The 23988-nt window shown below is 40.3% G+C and overlaps 1 protein-coding gene across 1 annotated transcript in view; it reads right to left on the bottom strand.

Annotated features, from left to right (window-relative positions):
- Nucleotides 1-10833: 10833 nt before the first annotated feature.
- The window catches only part of Mrc1 (mannose receptor C-type 1), a 92781-nt gene continuing 79626 nt past the window's right edge, over nucleotides 10834-23988 (bottom strand). The window contains exons 24-30 of the mRNA XM_008824107.3: nucleotides 23284-23516; nucleotides 20688-20853; nucleotides 19304-19453; nucleotides 15116-15229; nucleotides 14186-14350; nucleotides 12959-13000; nucleotides 10834-11737 (exon numbers count right to left, since the gene is read on the bottom strand). Coding sequence (XP_008822329.1) covers nucleotides 11487-11737; nucleotides 12959-13000; nucleotides 14186-14350; nucleotides 15116-15229; nucleotides 19304-19453; nucleotides 20688-20853; nucleotides 23284-23516 — 1121 coding nt within the window. The 3' untranslated portion in view covers nucleotides 10834-11486. The remainder of the gene's footprint in view (nucleotides 11738-12958; nucleotides 13001-14185; nucleotides 14351-15115; nucleotides 15230-19303; nucleotides 19454-20687; nucleotides 20854-23283; nucleotides 23517-23988) is intronic.

Below are 23988 nucleotides of genomic sequence, written 5' to 3'. Positions count from 1 at the left end.
GCTAGGAACCTCCTTAAATAAAAAGCCCATCTCTGGATACCAACTGCCATCTAGCTATAGCCGTCAGGGATTCCTCTGCTGACATTTTGGACCCTCAAAGTGGGTCACAATACATTATGACTTGTTAAAAACTAGAGATCTTCAAACATAAATGTCTCCTGGTTTGGACTGCACAGGCTTTCCTCAGAGAACTGTGGGATATTGGGAAGAGTTAAGAGTCACCATGCCTCATGCACATAATGTTACTATCTGAATTCACTGACTCTCAGATTGCTAGAGTACTGTTATGACATCCCTAGGTACAAGAATTGATAACACGAACTCCGTGGGTGCCCTCTTCCTTCCTCCATCCTTTCTCTTCAGCACTGCCCTGTTCCCTGAGGTAAAAATTCAGACAGCTCCCTCCTTATTTAGTTCTTTCATTCCAGGCTTTTCAAAACTATACATAACACTCAAGTTTGTTTTATTTTACTTTAGCTAACACTCAAATTTGTCTTATTTAAAACATCCATTCTGTAAGTATACTTTTTTCTTTTTATGTGTGTTATGCATGTGCATATGTGTGTTAGCATGTGTGGGGGCACATGTGTGTCTGAGTGTACATGTGGAGATCCAAGGTTGATGTCAGGAATCGTCCTCAATAGCTCTCCTACTTAACTCAGTGGAGCGGTTGAGCCCAGAGACACCTGGTATGGCTAGTTGCATTAGTCAGCTTGGTCTGAGGATCCTCTGACTCCACCTTCCAAGGCTAGAATTACAGGTACCCTGACATGCCCACCTGACATTCATGTAAGTTATGAGGATCACAATTCCTGTCCTTGTGCATTTATGGTAGTTTTTAACCACTGAGCCATCTCCCTATCCCTGCAATATTTTTTTTGTCTTTTTGAGACAGGGTCTCCTTGAAGCCCCAGCTGTCCCAGAACTCACTATGTAGACCAGGCTGGCTTCGCACTCACAAAGATCCACCTGCCTCTGCTTCCCAAGTGCTGGGACTAAATGCGTGGGCCACCATGCCAGGCCCTGCAATATTTTTAAAAACTTTTAGATGTGTGTGTCATTCAGAGTTCTCCAGAAATAAGACTGATAGATATATGTATATGTATATGTATATAAATGTATATAGATACATGTATATCAGATATGTATCTTAGTAAGATTTTGGAAAATTGGCTCAGAAATTTGTGAAAATGCAGAAACCGGAGCTCTGTCTACAAGTTGGAGAATCTAGGGAGCAGATAGTAGAATTCAATCCAAGTTCAAATAACTAAGAACCTGGGAAGCCAGTGTCATGAGACCCAGTCCAAAGACAGTGAAGTCTGATGCCCCCAGTTCAAACAGGCAGAAAGGAAGAAAATGAGGTGAATTCCTCTACTTTGTTCTCTCCAGGACCCCAGTGGCTAGAAGGATGATCAGCCACACAGGAGAGGCATCTACATTGTTGAGTTCACCAATTAAAGCACAGATCTCAGCTGGGCGTAGTGGCACATGCCTATAATGAGAGCACTTGGGAGGCTGAGAAGGATCAACTGTGCCCCATTCCACATGAGCTCACTCTCATATGCAAGGGCTTTCAGATTTTGTCTTAGCCTATGTGAAATTTCTTGGCAGGGATGCTCTCTCAGCTAAACCATTCTGCTTCTTGTGAAGGAGCAAGTGTTTTGTAAGCAGTTCTTTGATATCCCGAGGCTTGGCACCATGTGATATACTTGGCTGAAGATAGTCCAAAAGAACACAGTGGCTTGGATCCCTCCAAGGATAACTTCAGGAAAGGTGACCTGATACAACCTGAGTCCCTCATCCATTCTCCCTGCTCTTCTCTGTCTACATGGAAAGCCCACAGGTTTGCTGCTTTTCAAGGAAGAAATCTGCTTTTGAATAAAACAAGGAAGGAGCAAAACAGAACTATCCACATTGTGAAGGGAGCTTCAGCAGCACCCCTTGGCTGAGACATCTCAGAACTTGTGCCAGATTCTTTGCTTCTTGGCAGTAGATTCGAGTCAGCTGCTCAGGCTAAAGTCCCAATGGAGTCTGCTTTCTTCATGTCCTGCAGGTTTGGCCTGGAGGAGGTATAGCCCTGCAGAAATTCAAAACAGGAGCATGTGTATGTCACAGGCATTTGAGACCAGAAGCTGGTATGTTCTGCCAGGTTGCCATCCATGTAGGATGATGGCTGTCAGCAGAGGTGACAGAGTCCAGTCAGTGTGGAACAGACTATTCTGACAAAAGTGTCCCTTTCATAATCCATTCCTAGTTGCGGTCTCATGGCAGCAAGGGACCTGATGGAAGCCTGGCATTGCTGGGTAAAATCAGAACAGAACTTTCTGACTGGGGAGATGGCTCAGTTTGTAAAGTACGTGCATTATAAGCAGGAGGACTCAAGCTCCCCAGAATATACTTAAAAAAAAAAAAAAAAGCTGTGCATAGTGGCACACACTTGAAATCCCAACACTGGAGAGGCAATAACAGGCCTCTCTGGGGCTCCCTGGCTAACCAGCCTAGCCTACTTGATGAGCTCCAGGCAAGTGAGAGACCCTGTTTTAAAAACAAATGGTGGACAGCACCTGAGAAACAGGACTGACATCCACACACAGAGAGAGACACAGACACACACATATACAAAAGTAATAAAATCAGAACTTGTTATGACTCAAACCCAGTAACATAAAAGCAGAGATTTAGAAGGTTAACCCATCATTTTGCTCAGAACCTTCCTGAGGGAATCAAACCTTGCCTGATACACAAATTGTCACATCCAGAGGAATAGATTCCTACAGACTATGAATCCCTTCTTCTCTGCTGGGAAACTTAAATCCCCCACATTCCAAGCAGCATAAGAACTAGGGCCTCTAAGTTTGGGAATCAACCCCTAGGGCGGGACATGACAAAGAAGGACCCATTATGTTACATGCCACCACACCTGGCATATGATGGGTACCTGGTTCTGTTATAATTATAGCTAAGTAGTATCCTGATTTTCAGATATTTGAGGAAAAGAAGACAGAATCCCCTTTAAAACATTTATTGCACTTTTTCTCATAGAAGCTGGTATGTTTTCCATTTCTTCTGCCGCTCTTCTAGACAGAATAAAGCTGTATTAACAAGTGATGCTAGACATGACCACAAAAGGTTCTACTTCTTTCCTTTTAGGAAACACATTTGGTTCCTTTATCAGCCTCCTTGTAGATCCGGTTCCTTATCACACCACCATCAGAACTCTCATGTCTCCTTCCCAGATCTCAGGAAGAAGCACAACACCTAAGAAGGCACAACCCTGGATTTTCTGGGCGCACCTATAAATCCCAGACATCCCCCAGCTTCGACGCATAACTTCCTCCATTCCCAGGGGAAGGCTGCTTGCCCCTCATGGCTAATAAAGCAGCGCTGCTCCTCTTCCTCCTCCTCCTCCTCCTCCTCCTCCTCTTCTTCTTCTTTTTCTTCTTCTTCTTCTTCTTCTTCTTCTTCTTCTTCTTCTTCTTCTTCTTCTTCTTCTTCTTTCCTGTCTTTTTGAGAGAGGGACTCCCTGTAGCCCCAGCTGGCCTGGAGCTCGCTATGTAGACCAAGCTGGCCTCCAACTCACAGAAATCCGCCTTCTTCTGCATCCCGAGTGCTGGTATTAAAGGCTTGCGCCACTATGCCCGGCGGGTTTCTACTTCTTAATCACATTGCCCTTTCATTCTGAATTCTAACAAAGAGAGAGGGAGAAAGAGAAGGAAAGGGAGGAAGGGAGGGAGAGAGAGGAAAAAAGAGAGGGAGACAGAAGGAGGGAGAGGGAGAGGGAGGGAACTATTTTTTATCGTGGTTTTAGAGGTTTTAGCCTATAATTAAGAAGACTCATTGCTTTTTGGCCGATGTTAGATCAATGAGCTATGGAAGGCGTATGTGGCAGAGAAAAGCCGCTACATAAATATCCAGAGCACCAAGAGGAAGAGGCAGAGACTAGGGTCCCACAGTTCCCTTCAAGGGTGCGCCCTTAATGACTTAACAACTTTCTGCCAGGTTCTACCTCCCCAAGTTCCTTCACTCCCCAATATGGCCACTCTGGGGCCAGGCCTTGGGGGAATATTCATGATCCAAACTGTGTCAAGTACAGGGGAGGATTTTAGCATCTATAGTTCCTGGTTCCATAAAAAAGAACAGATAGAGAAGCTAGAGCTTTAATTAACTCATACCCTCTTGAGCTGTGGCCTCATGAATTACATGGGATTTCTAACAAGGAAAGGAAATACAATTTTAATGTAATACGCTCCAAACTTGGGGTGCTTATGGAAACAGTAGTCTAAGGAATGCCCTCCCAGAATCTCCAGAGAATATTGAAATGCAGATTCCAGTACTCTGGCCCAGGTCTACTTCAGGCCCAGGTCTACTTCATCAGAATTCTAACCATGAACTCAGAAGAAGAAGAGCTTTGAACGGACCCCAGGGGCTCTTGCACAAAATAACTTGAGGACCCCCAGTGAGATTGTGAAGCAGGGAGGACAGAGTGTTTGGACTTTCTTGTCCCCAAAGAAGTAAGTAAATATTTTCTAAATAAGTCTAAAATTTGGCAACTGAAAGCTGTGTGGAGATCTTTAAAACTACTAGGATACTGGGTGTCTGTGAGTTGTGATGACCCACCCTGGTAGGACAGGTTTCCACTCAGCCCGCCCAGCTAGTTTAAGATCAATAATTATTGCCAATCGTAATTGTGCTGTGAATGCTGATATTTTAGCAGCATGCTTGGTACCTCTAGCTAATTCTGGGGGTTCTAATGTCCCAGTCACTTCCCTTTAAAAAAGATACCTGTCAGGGGGGCGTTACAAATGAAAAATGCTATTTACAGTATGTCAAAGAAATGTTAATACGAAACCAGACATTCCTGGTACCTGGTGGAGTGGTTTGGGTTAAGTTTCCCATTGAAGCCATCTCCTGATATGTTTTCTGATACCATTATCATCAAGGTTTAACCAAAAATAATATTTTAAGCTAATTTTCTTATGTGATATTTGGACACAATATGGATTTCCCAAGAAAAACCAGAAGCATGAAAAAGGCAATGATGTGACTACTTTTGGTCATAGCCTGTCTTCAGTAAGCATTGGCTATTGTAGGGGCAGTCTTGCTACTCTAGGAAATTTACCCACCCACTTCCTGGGATGGTGAGAGAGGCCCCTACGAATCTGACCTAGTGCAGGTGGTGGTGGTCCACACCTATGATCCCCACCCTTGGGAGTCAGAGGCAGGTGGATCTCTGTGAAATGGAGGCCAGCCTGATCTACAAAGCGAGTTCCAGGCCAGCTATGGCTACAAGGGAGACTCTGTCTCAAAAAGACAAAATATATAAATAAACAATAATAATAATAGTAAAGAAAGAAAGAATTCGGCCTAATAAGGAATCCTTAAGAATAATTCTAACCATGAAGTTGGGACTATTTAAAATCATTTCTTCTCAGATCTTTCTGCTACTGTAATAGAAGAGGGAAACATAGAATAGAACCTACTTTCTCACAGTTTGTGAGTAGAATTCTAAGACCAAGGATCTAGCAGCTTGCTGGGGCCTCCTGCTCAGTGCTTTAGAGAAGAGGAAGGTTGGCCCTGCGTGGAAGGCAGAAGACAAAAGAGCTGAATGTGTGTGAAGACTTTCTAAGGAACTTAATCACATTTCCAAGGGAGGAATCCTTGTCCATTAAACAGCCCACATGTGGACACTATGCCTTTGACTATTAATGTTCAACACCTGGTTTGGGAAGGGGGCCGCAGCAGTAGAACCACCCGGAATTATTTTGCTGCTGTTTTTATACATGTGAATGTGGACAACCTTCAGTGTCATCCCCAGGAACGTCATCCACCTCCTATGACTCAGGGTTTCTCACTTTCCTGGAACACACAGTCTAGACATTAGTCTGGCCTGGCTAACCAATCAGCTGCAGGGATCCTCTTGTCTCCACCTCCCAGAGGTGGGATTACTAATGTGAACCTCCTCACCTGGCCTTTTACATGGGTGCTTGGGATCTGGGAATCAAACTCAGGCCTTCATACTTGCAAATCAAGGGCTTTACCAACTGAGCCATGACCCCACCCCCACCCCCTGCCAGTTTTATCCCCAGAAGTTTCACTTGCTCTATTCTGAGTCGTGCTTCCAAATTCTGATCTAATGGGTCCAGGGTGAGGGCCAGGTGACTACCATGGCAACAGAACACTCATATTTAATGAAATTGGCTTTCCATAAGATATCAGCAAAGAAATTTCCATTAACACACATGCTCTAGTCTCTTAGTAACACGTTTCCAAATTAACACAGGATTAATAAACTCCTAGTTTGTTATCATTGATGCTTCATGCATGTAATAGTTCTATGACCTGAATCTCTAGAAGTCCGTGAGCTTAATTCTCTGTGGTTACACTAAATGATGACTCTGGCTTCTTTTCAATTAGGCCAGATCACACTTGCAGCTTTGAGATGTGTCATCCCTTTAATTGGTCACGTGAGCACAACCTGACACCATCAGGGTACTCTGGATGCATAGAGGGTATACAGTAAAGACCACACATGAAGATCCCCATCAGTGTCTGAGTGTGTAACCCGGAGTGCGAGCCCTAATCTCCTTTCCACATTCTTCCTGTTTTCTGCTCAGCAGCCTCTCAGCTCAGAGACTTTGCTGAGGCTCCACCTCTGCCTTCCTCCTTCCTCCAAGATGCTCTCCACCCATCCTTGGACCATACTCAGATGTCTGTTCAAGTGCACACCTCACAGTAATGATTCCTGGCATCTGAACAAAGCTTAGTTTTAGACTTGCTCACTTGTATGGGTCTCCTACACAGTCCTAGTGGATCTCATATGGTTGTGAGACTTTTGTTGCTTTTTCCTTTACTTATTTCGTGGTGGTTTTTTGAGGCAGTGTCTTGTTCTACACCCCAGGCTGATCTCAGACTCACAATCCTGCCTCAACCCGAATGCACCACCCCTGGTGGTTATGGTCATGCTTTAAAAATAAAAATCTTGTAAAACATTTTAACTATAGTTATTTTTAATCCAATTTTTTCTTTCTTTTGAGACGGTTTCTTTATGTAGTCCTGAGTGGCTTGGTGCTACCTAGCGGGAGATCTCAAACTCACCAAAATCCTCCTGCCTCCCACGTTCTGGAATTATAGACATGCACTATCACACCAAACATCACAGTTGTTTTAGATTCCTCATTTCAATTGCCCCTCCTTTATCTTTCTCTGGTATTGAGTGTTGATGGGGTCATGACAAGCAAACAGATGCTGAGATTGGAATACATTTATACATTCAGTTAGGATTTCAGTGGGATAAATCATGTGGCTGTGAACACAGGATTGGTATGAATACTGAACCACAGATACAAAACCATAGGAAGCTGGGCGTGGTAGTGCATACACTCCTGTAACTCTGGTACTTGAGAAGCTGAGACAAGAGGGTAAAAAATTGAGAACAGCCTGGGCTCTAAAGGAAAACCCTGTCTCAAAAAGTCCCTCAAAAGAAAACAGGAAAAAAGAGGACATACTTAAAGATTTCAAAGAGAGAGAGAGATAGTCAGACAAAATGAACTTGCCTATGCGCCTGTGCCAGCATAGCCCATCAGAAGTACGTAGGACAGGCCATCAGAAAAGGATAAGGACAGGGCTGAGCTTCATTGATCAAAACTTGGCTCCAGGAAGGAGTCTCCTCCCAGCCTCAGAGCTATGAGGAAATAAATTTCTTCTACTTAAGGTACCATAAGTATTTTCTTACAGCATACTAGTAAACAGAAAATATGTTAGGAATGTATTTATTAAAAATAATGTACAACTGTCCTCAATTTGTGATGTTTGGTATCATTGCCTTGCTTTTAAGGATTTGGTCATTTCTCATGATCACCTTTTGTATTATACAAATTTTCATTTTCATATCTATTTTTGCAGTCTTTTCCTTAAAAGGTGCCTCCCTGGATATGACCTTAAAAACTGGATATACTGCCAGGCATGGTGGCGCACGCCTGTAATCCCAGCACTCAGGAGGCAGAGGCAGGCGGATCTCTGTGAGTTCAAGGCCAGCCTGGTCTACATAGTGAGCTCCAGGACAGGTGGGGCTACAGGGAGACCCTATCTCAAACAGACAGAAAAAAAATTGGATATGCCTATCTTCATCATTCTCTGCTTATTAATACTGGTAGAATGGAGTGGGAGAGATGGCTCGGCAGTGAAGAGCACTGGCTGTTCTTGCAGAGGACCTAGGTTGGATTCCCATCACCCACATGGCAGCTAACAACCATCTGTAACTCCAGTTCCAGGGGATCCAATGCCCTCTTCTGACCTCCGTGGGCATTGCATGATATGGGTGCACCTACCTATATGCAGGCAATACATTCATACACATAAATAAATACATGAATAAGTAAGTGAATAAATAAAATTTTGAAAATTAAATACTCGTGGACTATTCTTCCAACACACCTGCCATATTGTCTTGCAGTGATGGTGGTGGGTCTGGAGCTCCACTGCACTTCTTGGAAAATGTTTGAATCTACCTGGGCTGGTACCATGCCCAACTCATCTGTCTGATGAAAGAATGGATCAATCCACAAACAGAAGCTTGAGTGGATGTTAAAAACCCCAGGAGCCAGCCAGACTCTGGAAGTAGATCATCACCGTTATGGTTAGAATTCAGGCTATAGATTTTTTACGTTTTTTTTTAGTTTGGTTTGGGAAAAGAATGCTTAAGAATCTGGATACTGAATTATGATGAAAACCTGAAGTACAAGCCCAGTGAGGAGAGTGCTTTTAACTATCCTCAAGGGAAGAACTTGTGGTTAACACACACACACACACACACACACACACACACACACACACACAAAGCATGTTATAACAGCCCCAAACATATGGAAATGAGTAAAATGAGACATGCAAAGACAGCTCTTCATTCAACACCTCCTCCCAAAATACATCTTTGATAAGCTAATGCTGTGTGTGGATGGTGCCTGATTACAGGGCTTATCTATGTTCTTCTGTGGTCCAGAGGAGGATGTGAGAGTGTGAAATACAATACTCAGCAGCCCTGTCAAGCGCAGGTTATTTCTTGAATTGGTGAGATATTTGGGTCTGAGACAAATGCTGTTTGTAGTCCAAAATCTCTTCTATGAAAATACAACCCTGAAAGGACTAGCCTAAAAAAGTTGTAAACCATGCTTCCTTGTACATTTCTGTTCTATATTTCTGTTTTTCTTCTTGTACCTAGAGGAGGTGGGTGAGACAGGGACACACACACACACACACACACACACACACACAAAGGGCTCTCCCTCTTTCTGCCCACAATTTTGACACTGGGGCCCTTATTTCTGTTGCAGCTTCTTCAAATTGAGTATGTTTTGTTTTTACCAAGAAAATGAGAAGCAATTTGCTTTCTATTATTTGATGTGTAGAAGGGAGTTGTTTGTGCCCAAAATCTCTCCCACAACTGCCCACATCTCAGTTCCTGTTTATTTCTCCCTGTCACACATATAAACTGGGGTACTGACAACTCTGTCATACACCGTCAGATGCTTCTTACCTTGTTTTGAATTATGGACTTTCTTGAAAACAGTTACTCCAAATAAAAAGTCACAAACACATATACACAATTCTAATCAGGTGTGGTGATACATAACTATAATTCCAGACCTGGGGAGGCTCAGGTGGACTGCAGAGAGTTTGAGTCAAGCTTGAATTACACAGTGAGTTCAAAGCCAACCTCGACTACATAGCAAGACCCTATGTTAAAAAGCAGAGAGAGAGAGAGAGAGAGAGAGAGAGAGAGAGAGAGAGAATTTTCTAACATCTCCCCTTAGTAATGCTGTCCAAAGAGACCTGTCTAGTGACCCTGGGTAAAGATTTTTTCTTCTTTACAAGTAAATTATTGCTAGCAAAATTTTACAAGTAAAATGATAAGATGGGTGTGTTAGCACACCTGCAATCCCAGCACAGGGAGGCGGAGGCAGAAGGATAAAGAATTTGAGGCCAAGCCAGCAAGATGGCTCAGCAATTAAAGGTACTTGCCACCTGGCCTGATGACCAGTTGGAAAACCAGAATCCACATAGTGGAAAGAAAGAACTAACTCAAACAAGTTGTCCTTGCCCTCCACATGCGTTTCTGTGGCATGTGTGTGCACACACAAAATAAATAAATGTAAATTTTTTAAATTAATTTGAGAAAGCTGGGTGTGGTGGTGCACATCTTTAATCCCAGCACTGGGAAGGCAGAGGCAGGCAGATTTCTGTGAGATGGAGGCCGGTTTGGTCTACATAGCGAGTTCCAGTCCAGCTGGGACTGGGGAGACTCCTCTGCACCAAAAAAAAAAAAGGAAAAAGGAATTTGAGAACATCTTGGGCTATAGAGTAAGACCTTTTCTTTAAAAGAAGCAAATAAATGTAAGAGACAGTGGACATCTGTGTAGGATATTTGAAACCTACAAAATATTTCACAATTGACATAAAGCTTTATCCCAGACAAGGTTTGTAAGTAAAAAAGAATTAGTAAAAGGTAAAAATTATTATTTGGAGTTCTAATTCCCATGGTAGGTAGTGAACTACCCCCAATTCGGCAATGCTGACATTGTAGTGGTGCATATTTGCCTCATTATGGTGCTTTGATCGTTGAATCTGAGTCAAGTCAAGGTTACAAGGAAAGATTTTAGAAAATTGTACAAGCTACTTTAGTAAAAAGAAATAGTTTTACATAGTATTTCAGCAACAGTTGAGTTCAATTTAGCATTTCTCTACAAATAATATCGTTTAATAGTAAAGTATAAAGTAAGTAAATGCTGTGTTCAAGCAAATTTACACTTAACAAGATCACTAAAATGCAAATCTATTAAAAATAGATGTTGTCTTTAATGTTTATTTCACATTATGTACGTACATCCAGTTTGTAAATTTACAGTTCTATTTCACAGGGTCCCTTTCTGATATACATATAACACATCAAAGAACACATCTGGAGCATTCAGCCTGTCAGACCTTACTTGGGGAAACAAGATTCCCGGCATCCTTATCCTACATGTGGATAAATACAGTTCTCAATAATTGGGGTGAAATAAAAGATGGATAAAAAAAGAGTACATTTTATTCCACCTGAGGTTATTGGTGCTTATCTTGGAAATGGTCTTCTAATTGTTGAATTAAGATTTAGTACATGACATATTTTTAGAAGGTTCTTAAATTATCCCAAGAGCCTTAGCTGGTCATTTCTGGAGCTCTTGTAATCTGACATGAGTGAACTACCACCGTTTCCGTAACGCTGACATTGTAGTGGTGTGTGTTCACAGAAAATAGTGGTCATCAGCATTATTATCTTTTTATAAAAAAAATATTTCCAGGCTAGAAAATGAGCAATTATTGTTTCAATTAGGCAAAGAAAAAGAACAGACCGGTGCAACCCAGTACTAATTTTTAACAGAAAAAATCACATTGAATTAACAAATTTAAAACTTTATGAGATTCAAATACAAGACACTGGCATGATGGCGCTAGATGACTGCATGCTCATTCTGCTCAATGTTGCCCATGAGATCTTTCGTGTCGCTTGGTCCTGGACTCGAATGACTGTTAAAGTAGAGAGTGTTCTCAAAAGTGGCCTCTTGAGGCACATGCAGCACACGTCTCTTCTTATAAAAGAAATAAGCAGCAACACCAGCACCCGCCAGAATCAGGAGAACCACAACCACTACAACAGGCGCTCTGGAAGCCCGCTTGGAAGGGTCCATCTTCCTTGAGTCAACTGTAAGCAAATCAAATAGTTAGCAAACAAGTGGAGGGAGGCAGGGTTTGGCACTATGGAAAACAGCACAGCTTCCTTATAGAAAAACTGAAACGCATGAATATTCTTTCAAGTGGTATTTGTCACGAGATGTAAAAACAAGGATCAACATGACAGGGGATTCTTTAGCATGTTCAGGAGACTGATTATTCCATTGCAAGAATATTTCATCTCTCTATGTAGTGCTGAGGTAGTTCATCAATGTTTTAAAGACACACATATACCCTGTATCAAATTAACTTAGGGGAGGGCTGAAGAGAAGGCTCAATGATTAAAAGCACTTACTGCTCTTTGAGAGGACCTGAGTTCCATTCCTAGCACCCACATCTGGCAGTTCATAACTACCTGTAATTACAACTTCAGGAGACCCAGCACCTTCTTCTGGCCACCCACATACATGTGACAGGCACTCCCATGGACATACAAACATACATATGAATAAAAATAAAAGCAAATATATTTTAAGTAACAATTATTTAAATCTGTTTACAAACATTATCAAAAAATGATGATTAAAAATAAATGAAAAAATAATGGAAAAAATAATAGTAGAAATCCAAACTCCTGAATACCACCCAAAAGATTAAAAGGGTATTTACAGGAATGGGGGGGCGGGCGGTCAAGAAAGTATATTAATGCACCACATGTGTGCAATGCCTGCAGAGGCCAGAGAGGGCTTTGGATCTCCTTGAACTGGTGTTACGGATTCTTAGCCACCATGTAGGTGCTGGAAACTAAATCCAGATCCTCTGCAAGAGAAGCCAGTGCTCTTAACCAATGAGCCATCTCTCCAGCTCCCCATAAAGATTCTTGAAAATTTTCTTCCAATGATTCTTATGAGGCATTTTTTTTGTAATACAGCAACGTAATGTCTTCAAGAACTCTCTGTGAGTTCGAGGCCAGCCTGGTCTCCATAGTGAAGCCAAGACAGCTGGGGCTACGGGGAGACCCTGTCTCAAAAAGACCAAAAAAAAAAAAAAAAAAAAAAAAAAAAAAAAATACCAGTCAGACTCCAACCTATTTTTCTAAAATATCATTAGAAGAATGTTGTAACCTAGTGATAAAGGTTAGATTCAGGAATTCTACTGAAAGTACAGGGGAAAAGAAAGGGAGTATTATGACTTTTAAAAGAAACTGAATCATACGAATAATACCAGCCTTGAAATTTCCTAGCGATCTTACCTTTAGTTGTAACTGATGCATGAGTAGTTTCAGGGTCAACAACTGTTTGAAAAAAGAATAATAAATAGTTATAAAAATCCATAAGAACTACATGTAGATAACAAATTGTATTTGGCTTGGAAATGCATGAACTCTTCCAGAGTTAACTTAAGGAGGTATGATACATGATAAATTATATGATATGATGTAATATAGATGAATGCATGGATGCATGATATACCTGGATGCATAGATATAAAGCTATCTACCTACTTACCTACCTACCTACCTACTCATCCATCCTTCCATATGTCTGTCTGTGTAATTGCAGCATCCCATACCTATATAATGATTTTGAATATACTAGAAGATTTGAAAATATGATCCTATAAGTTGTATTTGAGAATTAATACTTCTACACAGCTACACAATTCTACCTATAAATAAAGTACTCTAGTGTTTTGAAGTTGACTGAAGTCTACATTGTTACAAGGTATTTGAATGAAATCTTAAGAGTGTAATATTGTCCCAGAGACAGTAACCCAGGCTTTATATTAAAGGTTGTAGAATCTTAAAGAGTTAAAGACTAAAAGTCAATGTATTTCTAAAATAATAAGACCTTCTGAGGGAACAGAATCAGTTTATCTGATCACATGACTGATTGTAGTCACAGAAATCAAACTCAGGGTCTGGCCAATGCTAGGCAGGTGCTCTACCACTGAACCTCTTAATTCATTTATTTAAGTTTCTAGTTAATAAATTTATTTTGAGGAAGATAATATGCCATGTGGAATGGCATCAAAATAACATTAAAGTCAAGACAATGGAACATAGGGAATATTTATCACCTTTAATCACCCCAGCTACTTTCCTGTCATGGTCTTCCATTGGTTCTCAGATGAGGTCTGAGTTGGTTTTACATGACTTACACCGCTGATCTATCCCAGTTTGGGCTGGTGATAGCATTGTCCTTTTCCCCAAGTGCAGTAACGTTGTAGAGATGGGGTTTCCAGACTATCTGTAACTTTGCAGTGTATGCATGGGTACACCACTAATCTATCCTAAACCAAGGTCATTATGTTGGTTAGACAGAGCACCTCTCACTCAAAGCTAGAGGCAGTGGTTGATTACCATGACAGAATGGATCTCACCAATAAGGGGCAAAGTTGGCAGGGGAGCTGAGATCACATTATGGTCTCCCTGCTGTGGCCTGGGAACAAGCTACCATATGGTAAATGTTTTACTTACTTTTTGGCATTTTACAAATAAATCCTTTGTAGGAAGTACAGTGGATATTTTTCCAAAACCCAGAAGAGGAAGCTAAAACTACACAATCATTTCGTTCACCAGAGGGATCGCCTGTGTTCCAGTTGACAAAGGAGACGGGGTTGCTGTTTAACCAAAGCCACTTTCCTGGTGGTCAAATAAAATCAATTAATACCAGAAGTTAAAAATAACCCATCTTAAGTTTATCTTACTGATACAAAAATTTTAAACATATTATATTATACTGGAACCCATGGTTGTTTGCAACCAGACTTTTGACAGGCAAGACTCTAATGACGAATTATTACAGAGAAGAAAACCAAGAAGACTATATTTGTTGCATCGCTTTAGTTGAAAATTTTAATTCTAGTTTTACAAATATTTATACTTATGTTTCTCGATCATTTTTATTCTGGAAAGAAAAAAGAAAACATTGTCTAAATCTTAAACTAATTTAGATAGAAAAGATATTTTTAATTATTTTATTTTATTCTTATTTCATGTTTATGGGTGTTTTGCCTGCATATATGTAAGTGCAACTGTGCATGCAATGCCTGCGGAAGTCAGAAGAGGGCATCGGATCCCCTGGAACTGGAGTTAAGGATGGTTTTTAGCCATCATGTTGGTGCTGGACCTCAACCCAGGTCCTCTGGAAGAGCAGCCAGTACTCTTAACGGCTGAGCCATCTCTCCAGTGAGAAGATATTTTTATATAGCAACTTTCAACACTGTACAATATGTGAGTACAATATTTAAATTTTCAGTTATCTCAAATAGAACTGTGACTATAACTTTTCAAACTTATCACATGTTAATCATTAGCTAAGGCAACACTTCCTGGAATTTTGAAAAATTGTTTTATATACAACATTTTGAAATATTTGCTATTAAATAATGGTTTTGTAAAAATTACCTTCAACATTTCTGAACATGCCTATCCAAAAATTGGTTTTACTTTTAAGAGGTTCAACCCGATACGACAAAAAACTGGATTCAGCAGCACTTTCAATGGAAGCCAGGGAGGCACCTGCAGAGTGTAAGAGGCTAGTGAGGGTCGCTGATCATATGAACAGCACTGGTATTCATAGCAAGAAAGCCAGTCCAAGGTCACTACTTAAGATACAACATACTACATTATCATTCCAGACACTAGGTACAGACTGATTCAAAGTAAGAAGAAAAAAGAAAGCAAAACAGCAGCCAGATGACTGTACAACTGACAACTCATACATTGTCCGCATTAGCTTTACAACAAATAATGTATTTTAACATTTTACTACAGATATTTGATTTGGACCTTATGAGCATTATTTTACTTTTTATAAGACCTCATTAAATAGGTACTATTGTCATCCCATTGTATACATAAGGACACCAATGTATACAAGCTTAGTAATTATTTGGCTGGAGTTCCAGCACTCCTTGAGTACACAATCATGGCATGACCCAGACATTCTGAGCCTGAAGAAGTGACGCATACCCACGTGGCACTCCATCCTGTATCCTGGGTTCTGGATTATCTCCTTTATTATTGTTGATTGCATAATCCATCACTGAATATATTTCATAGCTATTGGGCATTTCAAAATATTTCTGGCCTGTTCTGATGAATGAGAATCATTCATCTTATTTACCAGATAATACAACACTAAAGCTGAAAACAAACCTTTTGCATATTCATTGTAGAATTTTTTAAAACCTTAAGCCACATGAAAGAATAATACGTTTAACTTGAAAACTTTAAAGCACTTTTCAGATGTCCTCATGAGAAATGGCAGAGTAACTGCCTCTGAAAATCTTTTCCTCTACAGAAACAATGAGGACACTTTCTTCTTTATTCTTTTAAATATTTTATTATTTTTATGCGTATGAGTGTATTGCCTGCATGTATGTATGTGCACTTGTGTTGTGCAATGTCCGAGGAGGTCAGAAGATGGCATCGAATTCCCCTGGAACTGCAGTTACAGACAGTTGTTAGCTGCCATGTGGGTGCTGGTAACCAAACCTAGGTCCTCTGCAAGAGCTGCCAGTGCTCTTAACTGCTGAGCCATCTCTCTAGCCTGAGAACACTTTCTTACTACAGGCTTTCAACAATTCAAGATGCATATATGCTTTTTTTTAAAAAAAGACTTATCTTGGTAATAAAAACGCTACTTTGCAGAGTTTGAACTTGCCTTAATCCTACTGTCTTCTCTCTAGTTCTGTGGTATCTTTAAAAGCCTAAATCTTCACCATCAGCCTAGCAGCCACAGGAAGTTATCAGAATAAGGTTGGTACTCTTCAAATTTTGTTTTCAAAGAATTCCATTATTCACTCTGAAAATTGCCTTTAAAAAACCATTTGCAAGATTTATCTTTATTTGATCTGAGCTCACTCATTGCAGTCTTTTCCCTGGGAATATTCGTCATAAACTTTCAGGGGTGATTACCTAATATTTCACTGATAATAGCTGGGGCAAACTTACAAGCTAACAACAACAAACAACTAAAAGCAAAAGCTAAGAAATGGAGTCTTTTCAAAGATTGAGACATTTCTAAAAAAGTAGAAAATCAAAGATGTGTATTAGACTTTGTGCATGACAGGAATTCCTGAGAAGGTCTAACGCTGTTACTCTGAGACTGGGGATCTGCAAGAGAAGGATGTGAAGGCTGAGGCAGAGTTGTAAACCGAGCAGATTACTAGTAAGAGCAACACTCAGACAGGCTCCTCAACACAACCTGAGCTGTGTATTAGTTCTAGAGCCTCAAAAATATGTCTGATTACCACATCTGTAAACATAATCACATTGTCAGAGACAAAGTAGTCCTGAAATCAGCAATTGAGAAATGACTCATCAAACACGGAGATCCAACCTTAATGCTAATTTCTCTAATTTCTGGAGGCCAGGAAGCAGTTGGATGAAATAGTCAAAAGGCTGAAGGAAAATGACTATTAACCAGGAATTTTCTATATAGTAAAACTGTCCTTCAAAACAGAAGGAAAAATTAAAATATGCATAGATAAAATATGAAAAGAACGCATCACTATCAGAAATACTGAAGAGCCAGGTGTGGTGGCCTAGCCTTTAAACCCGGCGCTCAGGAGGCAGCGGCAGGCAGATCTCTGTAAAGTCAAGGCCAGCCTGGTCTACATGGGGAGTTCCAGGCTAGCTGTGGCTACAGAGGGACCATCTCACAAAAAGGAAAAAAAGAAAAGAAAAAATACTAAAGAAGAAATAAAAGGATAATGGAGAGTTCGCAAGAGGGAACGGAGAACATGAGGCAATGAAACCACATCGGTGAGCAGAGATGGCGGTGAAGGTATATTTGTGATGTAATTCTTTTCTAATCTACCTTAAAGACACCTACAAATCTGTGTTGATGGGCATGTAATGCATAAGATGCATCAAAGCACAAAGGAGAGCAGGGAGAACAGAGGTGTGTAAGAGCAAGGTTTTTATATGCTCAACTGAAATTAAATGTATAAATCTGAACTGGATTGTTACAAATTAAGAAGATAATTGTAATCATCAAGGCAACTATTATGAAAATAACTAGACAATAAATAGAGAATCCTTAACTTGCAATGCAACTCATTGTGTAGTTGAAAAGTCCTAAGTTGACCCATCATAAGTTGGGGGCCATATGTACAGTAAAAGAAACAAAGGAATCAAGCAGCACACTAAACATTATCTTCTTAAAACAAAAGAAGGGAATAATAAAGGAACGGGAAAATTAAGTGACAAGATGTGCAGGGGAAAATCAAAAAAACAACAGCCTTAAGTACTCCTTTATCAGCATTTACATTGAGTGTAAGTGGATTAAACCTGCATAAAACAGATTTAGAGAAAATACGCATTAATTAACTTAAAACACCAAACTACATGATGTCAAAGAAAATCATACTTGAGTTCTGAAGACATGATAAATTGAGAGCAAAAACATAGAAGATATGCTATTCAATCACTTAAAAAGAGACAAATTCAGTGTTAAGAGCACTGGCTGCTCTTGTAAAAGAGCTGGGTTCAATTCCCAGCACCCACATGGCAGCTAACAATCGTCCCCAACTCCAGTTCCAGGGGAATCCGATGCTGTCTTCTGACTTCCGCAAGCATTGCATGACATGGATGCACTTACACTACACACAGGCGTAAAAGTAAAAAAAAGAGCCAAAGTATCTATACCAATATTAGAGAAAGCAGACGTTTAGACAAAAATCAGTACTAGAGGCAAGGAAGATACTCTGTAATGGTAAAGGTTCAGCTCATCAGGAAAATAGGATGGTTATAGACATGTAAACCTCAAAATACACAAACGAAAACCTGCCAAAGCAGGCTTCATCTCACTCAGGATTTAAAGTTCAGAGTCAAGGGTGAGTGCCAGAAGACCCTAAGGGAATGAGGATGCATCTCTGGCTCCTGCTGGGTGAAGAGCCCTGAGTCAGGGATAATGAAAATGCAGTAAAAATAACTTCTTCAGTAAAACAATCGGTGGGATTCAACTGAGTGGCTTTTAAACCTATCCTGAAAACCTGCCTTGTGCCAGGTGGGCAGTGCTCAGGAAGCCGAAGCATGAGGAGCCTGAGTTCAAGTCCAGCTTGGGCTTGCACACTCTGTTGCAATGAAATAATGTTTGTGCTTTTTTTTTTTTTTTCTTTTTAATCTTATCTGGGCATGGTGGCATATGCCAGCATTTGGGAGGTGGAAGTGGAGGAATGAAAGTTCAAAGTCATCCTCGACTACATATGGAGTTCAAAGCCAGCCTGAAACACGCGAGATCCTATCTCAAAACAACAACATCTCTGACATTTTTCATTGAGTTTGGTTTTATTTTTCTTCACTAACACAACAACCAGATATAAAACACTTCTACTAATAATAAAGAAGTTGGTTCCTTATAAAATCTAAGTCATGTTGCTGGAGATGTAGCTCAGCGGCTCAGGGTCAGAGTCATAGAATGCTTACCTAGCATGTACAGAGCCCTAAACTGATACCCAGCACCACAAAAAGTAAATAAATAGAGAGGTACTTTTCATTCCTTTTATTTTAATGCATAGGATTATTAATGCCATTGAACCAAAAATATATGATTATAGATTTTTTTTCAGGAAATGTGGCACTTACCCATTCGAAGGCATTCTAGAGAAGCTTGGCCCCAGTTCCTTGTGAATGAAGACTCAATATAGTAACAGTGACCATGGAAAGGAATCCAGGCAGTCTGCTCTGACTCAGGACACTTGCCAGGCAGTTGTGGAGGCTCAGTAGCAGGAATTTCTGTTAATAAATAGGTATTTAAAGCAAATGAATGCCAGGGTCTCCATAGTATGTACAATAATATTTTGTAACTAAGGAAAATTATATCCTCTACCACTATTCAGAATTTTCTGGTGTTTGGCATTTAGATCCCCCATTTTACTGGCTTTCCATTTACTTTATCATCTTAAATATACTTCAATAGAATGCAGTAATCATGAATCACTCATAAATTAAGATTGTAGATCTATAAATCCCTCCAATAATGTTGTGTAATTTGGCAAATTACCCCAAAATTAATTTATAGAGATTCCTTTTGCAAGCCCGTCTACCTGTGCTGGATAGCTTCCTACCTGTGCTGGATAGCTTCCTACCTGTGCTGGATAGCTTCCTACCTATGCTGGATAGCTTCTGTTGTCTACATGCACACCTCAGTCGAGGCATTTCCTCCATAGACTGACCTGTTGCCCTGTATGTGAGGCATTTCCTTAATTGCTAATTCATGTGGGAGGGCCCAGCCTATTGTGGGTGGTGCTACCCCTATACAGATGGTCCTGGGTTGAAAGCAGGCTGACCACAGGGCCAGGGGAGCAAGTCAGTAAGCAGCGTTCCTCCGGGGTCTGTGCTTCAGCTCCTGCCTCCAGGTTCCTGTCCTGCGTTCCTGCCCTGGCTCCCCTCCATGATGAACTCTAAGCTGTAAGATGAAACACCGCCCCCCCCTGCCCCTCCAAGTTACTTTTGGTAAGTGTTGTTATGGCAACAGAGACGTGAACTAGGACACTTCCTTTTCTGGGATCCTAACCCTGTAATTTCCTCTTATCTGACAACAGTTCCTGTGAGATAATTGCTGTAGGTGAGCTTCTGGGATTGTGCCCACACCATCACTGACTGCTCCATCCACACACATTCAGTAGAGCAGGCAGAACTCTACTGAAGCAGATGCTCTGTGGACATCCAAAGGAAGCATTCCTTCTTGGAGAATCTGTCACCATAAATTCATCGGGCAGCCTCAGTGACAAACATTCAGAGATCTATAATAAGAAACTAAACTCTAAAAACAATGAAAATTTCTATCTCCATTATTTTGATCTACACATACTAGTTGATAGTCAAGTCAGTCTTTTGTTTTGTGCCATTTTATTCTTAGCTACCAAAATTATATTACTAGTTAACAACATCAACAACATCAACAATGGTGTGCAGTAGTTTATTTCAGAAGACTTGAGATCCTGCCCCTTTTTGTATATCTAATTACCATCTGATCTTTTGCAGAGAAAATAAAAACTTTCATTGCAGTATGAGGTCTTCCAGTAGCCATCAACATCCATGTAAACACACGCCGACTTCAGCCTGGGCTCGTCAGCAGCCCAGTTAGCATACCTCATCCTCCACTTATCAGTCCAAGTGTACTCGTTATTGGTCTGCATGAGTAAAAACAGCCATGACCATGCAGTCTTGCTTCACTTAGAAAGCACAAAAGAATCAAGTGAAGAACACAAAGAATCTTTAAGACTGTGATTTGGCATGAACGCTTGGGAATTAAAAACAAACACCGTAAATCATTTCTGCCGACTCCAGTTCAGTAAAGACACCCTTCCTTAAAAAATAATTATTTCTTGGAGCTCCTTAGGGCTACAACCCTGGGAACTATTTCGAAGACACTGAATTAAAAAAGTTTTATTCCATGAAACTCTCTTTGCTTTCATGGTCAAAGAGAAGTTTGATTTTTATAACAATGAAAGATTTCTTTTTTTGATTAATTAATTACTTTTGGTTTTACGTGTGAGTGTTTTGCCTGAATGCATGTAAGTGAACTGGTGGTGTGCAATGTTCACAGAGACCAGAAGAGGGCTTCATAGTCCCTGGAACTGGAATTACAGAAGGTGGTTAGCATCATGTAGGTTTTGGGAACTGAACCCAGGTACTCTGCAAAAGTAAACCACTCTGAACCACTGAGCCATCTCTCCAACCCCAAAAGATTTCTTATCTTATTGAAATTACAATAAGCATCGATTTTCACTGAATCCCTGAAGAAAACACGACGCTATCCTGATTTTCTCATTGTCCTGTTAAGACAACAGTGGTAAACAACAACTGAAGCCACTGATCTGGGTAGCAGACTGTAGCAGAGTGAGGTGTTCTCGTACCATGCACATAGATGTTCTACTACATGGGTCAGGATTCCAACTTCTTAAAAGCTGGTTGTTTTATTCCGTTTGCACATTTCACTTACTTTTTGCTAAATTTAGGCAAACAAATGCATGGTCACATCCAAACCGGTAATATGAAAAACAGCAATAGTAAACAGTCTAAAAGTGAGTTGATATGTAAGGTTTAAGAATGGAAAATATATAACAGTAACCAGAGATAAAGTATTTTTTTAATTGAAACGCTTTTCCCATTTTAACTCCATCATTTAATTTACCAAGACAATTACCAAAGACCCAATGGCAAAAATTAAAAGCATGTGTTGTCTCAAGCTAGAACTGTGTAGTAGTCTCCTATTTTATCAAATAATCTTTGTATAGTCACTGATTCCAGAGGTGTCAGGATGACAATATTGTTGGCATAATAAATGCATTCTGGAAAACTAATCTTTCTAAAAATAATCAACAGCTTATTTGAAACTCATAAGGGAATTGTGACCTTGTCTGTAAGAAGAAAATGAATGATTTATCTGATAAATTATTAAAAATACAGTCAGCAGAGATACAACAACCTCTGGTCTAAGCTCAATCACTGAACTCATTATGGAACTAGTTACTTTAAAGCATTCATTACTCTATTTAAGACCCCGACATGAACTGCGGGTTCTATCTCTGTTTCACGGCTTTGAAAGCTCCATAAGACATACTGCCAGTCTACTCTCCGGTTCCATACCTTGCCTCCCTTTTTAGTCTCTTGTTATTCCTTCCTTGGGTTCTATAGTCTATCCTAGAAAAAATTATAGATTTAGTCTATACCTAAAAAGATTGAGTATCTTGGGCTGTGGCGTAGCTCAGTAATAGAGCACTTGCCTAGCATGTGTGAGGCTCTGAAATCAATTCCCAGAACGGGAAAACAGATGATTGAGTTTCTGTAAGGAGCCCTCTCGAGCCTGTCCCTGTCACATCTACCCCCGCCCCGTAACGCTTCCTTCATACATTTCTAACACTTCTGGTGTTATCACTCAAGTACCTACTGACACCTCTGTTCCCCAGTTTGCTAGTAAATGGGTGGGTGGAGAAAGAAGAGGTGATGCACAAGGCATCAGAGAAGATTCCTCCTGGGAATGTTTCCACAACCCTGTTACCATTCTTAGTTCTGGGCCTCATCACTTATCCTATACCTGTTCACTTCCAACCTCATTTTGCTATAATACAAAAGGAAAAAGATGAAGTGCAATGTGAAATAGTTCTCTCATATGGCTGGAAGAACTGCAGCTCTGGGATCATAACAACTCTATGATGGCTTGTCACAAAAAATTTAAAAGGTATTCCCAGTACCCAGTTCCTAAGCTCCCAACCTACTTTCTTAATTCTCGTCTGTAGTTGTATAATTGTGGCAGCATAAAGCTGCTTAGCTGCAGAATATAAGTTTGCTATACAAATCCAGTGAGTGTGAACAGCAGATACTTCTGTTTGGTTTCTGACATTCATCACTAGGTCACTAGATCACGGACACCAGTGGTGCCTCGAAAGCTTGGGTTTTTTTTGTTTTTTTTTTTTTTTTTTTTTTTTTTGCATTCATCCCATATACATTGCCCAACAGGATATCTATCATGTGAGTGTTCAAATGAATAAACAGAAAGAGAATCATATTGGCCACAGTTTATCAATCATGTCAAGTTGTACAGGTATCCAGCATCTTACCAAGTTACTGTTCAGGGCGATCCACATCGGCACATTCAATGGGTGCATATTCATCCAAGCAAATGCATTACTATAGGGGTCTAGAATGCTAGCAAGCAGGGATGCATGATCTTTGCAATATTTCTCTGCTTCGTGCCATGGTAACTTTGATTTTATGAGGGAATAACTGCTTTTACCATATTTAACAAAGCTATCTGTTGGAGCCACGGTTGGAGAAACAGGCAAGGAAGGGTCTAGAATAAAAAGATAATGAACATGAACTGAGCATCTTCAGTATATTACAGCCTACTTATCCTATCCATCGAAAAAGCAATCAGAAGAGCTTAAGTCAAACCTTGCTGCTGTTAAACATGTTTTCACTAGACATTTTACAACAGAAAACAAAGACGGATTTATGTGTGGACATATACATATGTGTACATATTCATGTATGTGCCAGAGCATACGTGTGGCGGGTACACATGCACATGGTGCATGCAAATGTAGAGAACAGAGGTCAACCTCAGGTATTATTCCAGTACTCAATAACTTGTCTATTTATGTATATTTTATGTATATGAGTGTTTTGACTGCATGTATGTAAGTGTACCTGTATCCTGCAGTGCCTTCAGAGGCCCAAAGACAGTGTCAGAGCCCCTGGAACTGGAGTTATGAAAGGTTATTAACTACCATGTTGGTGCTGGGCACATGCTGAACCATGATCCT

The sequence above is a fragment of the Nannospalax galili genome, unplaced genomic scaffold, assembly GCF_000622305.1.
Source record: "Nannospalax galili isolate Female #2095 unplaced genomic scaffold, S.galili_v1.0 scaffold1569, whole genome shotgun sequence".
Classification (NCBI taxonomy): Eukaryota; Metazoa; Chordata; class Mammalia; order Rodentia; family Spalacidae; genus Nannospalax; species Nannospalax galili.
The sequence above is the reverse complement of the archived record's forward strand: the minus strand, read 5'-3'. Positions and strand labels throughout refer to the sequence as shown.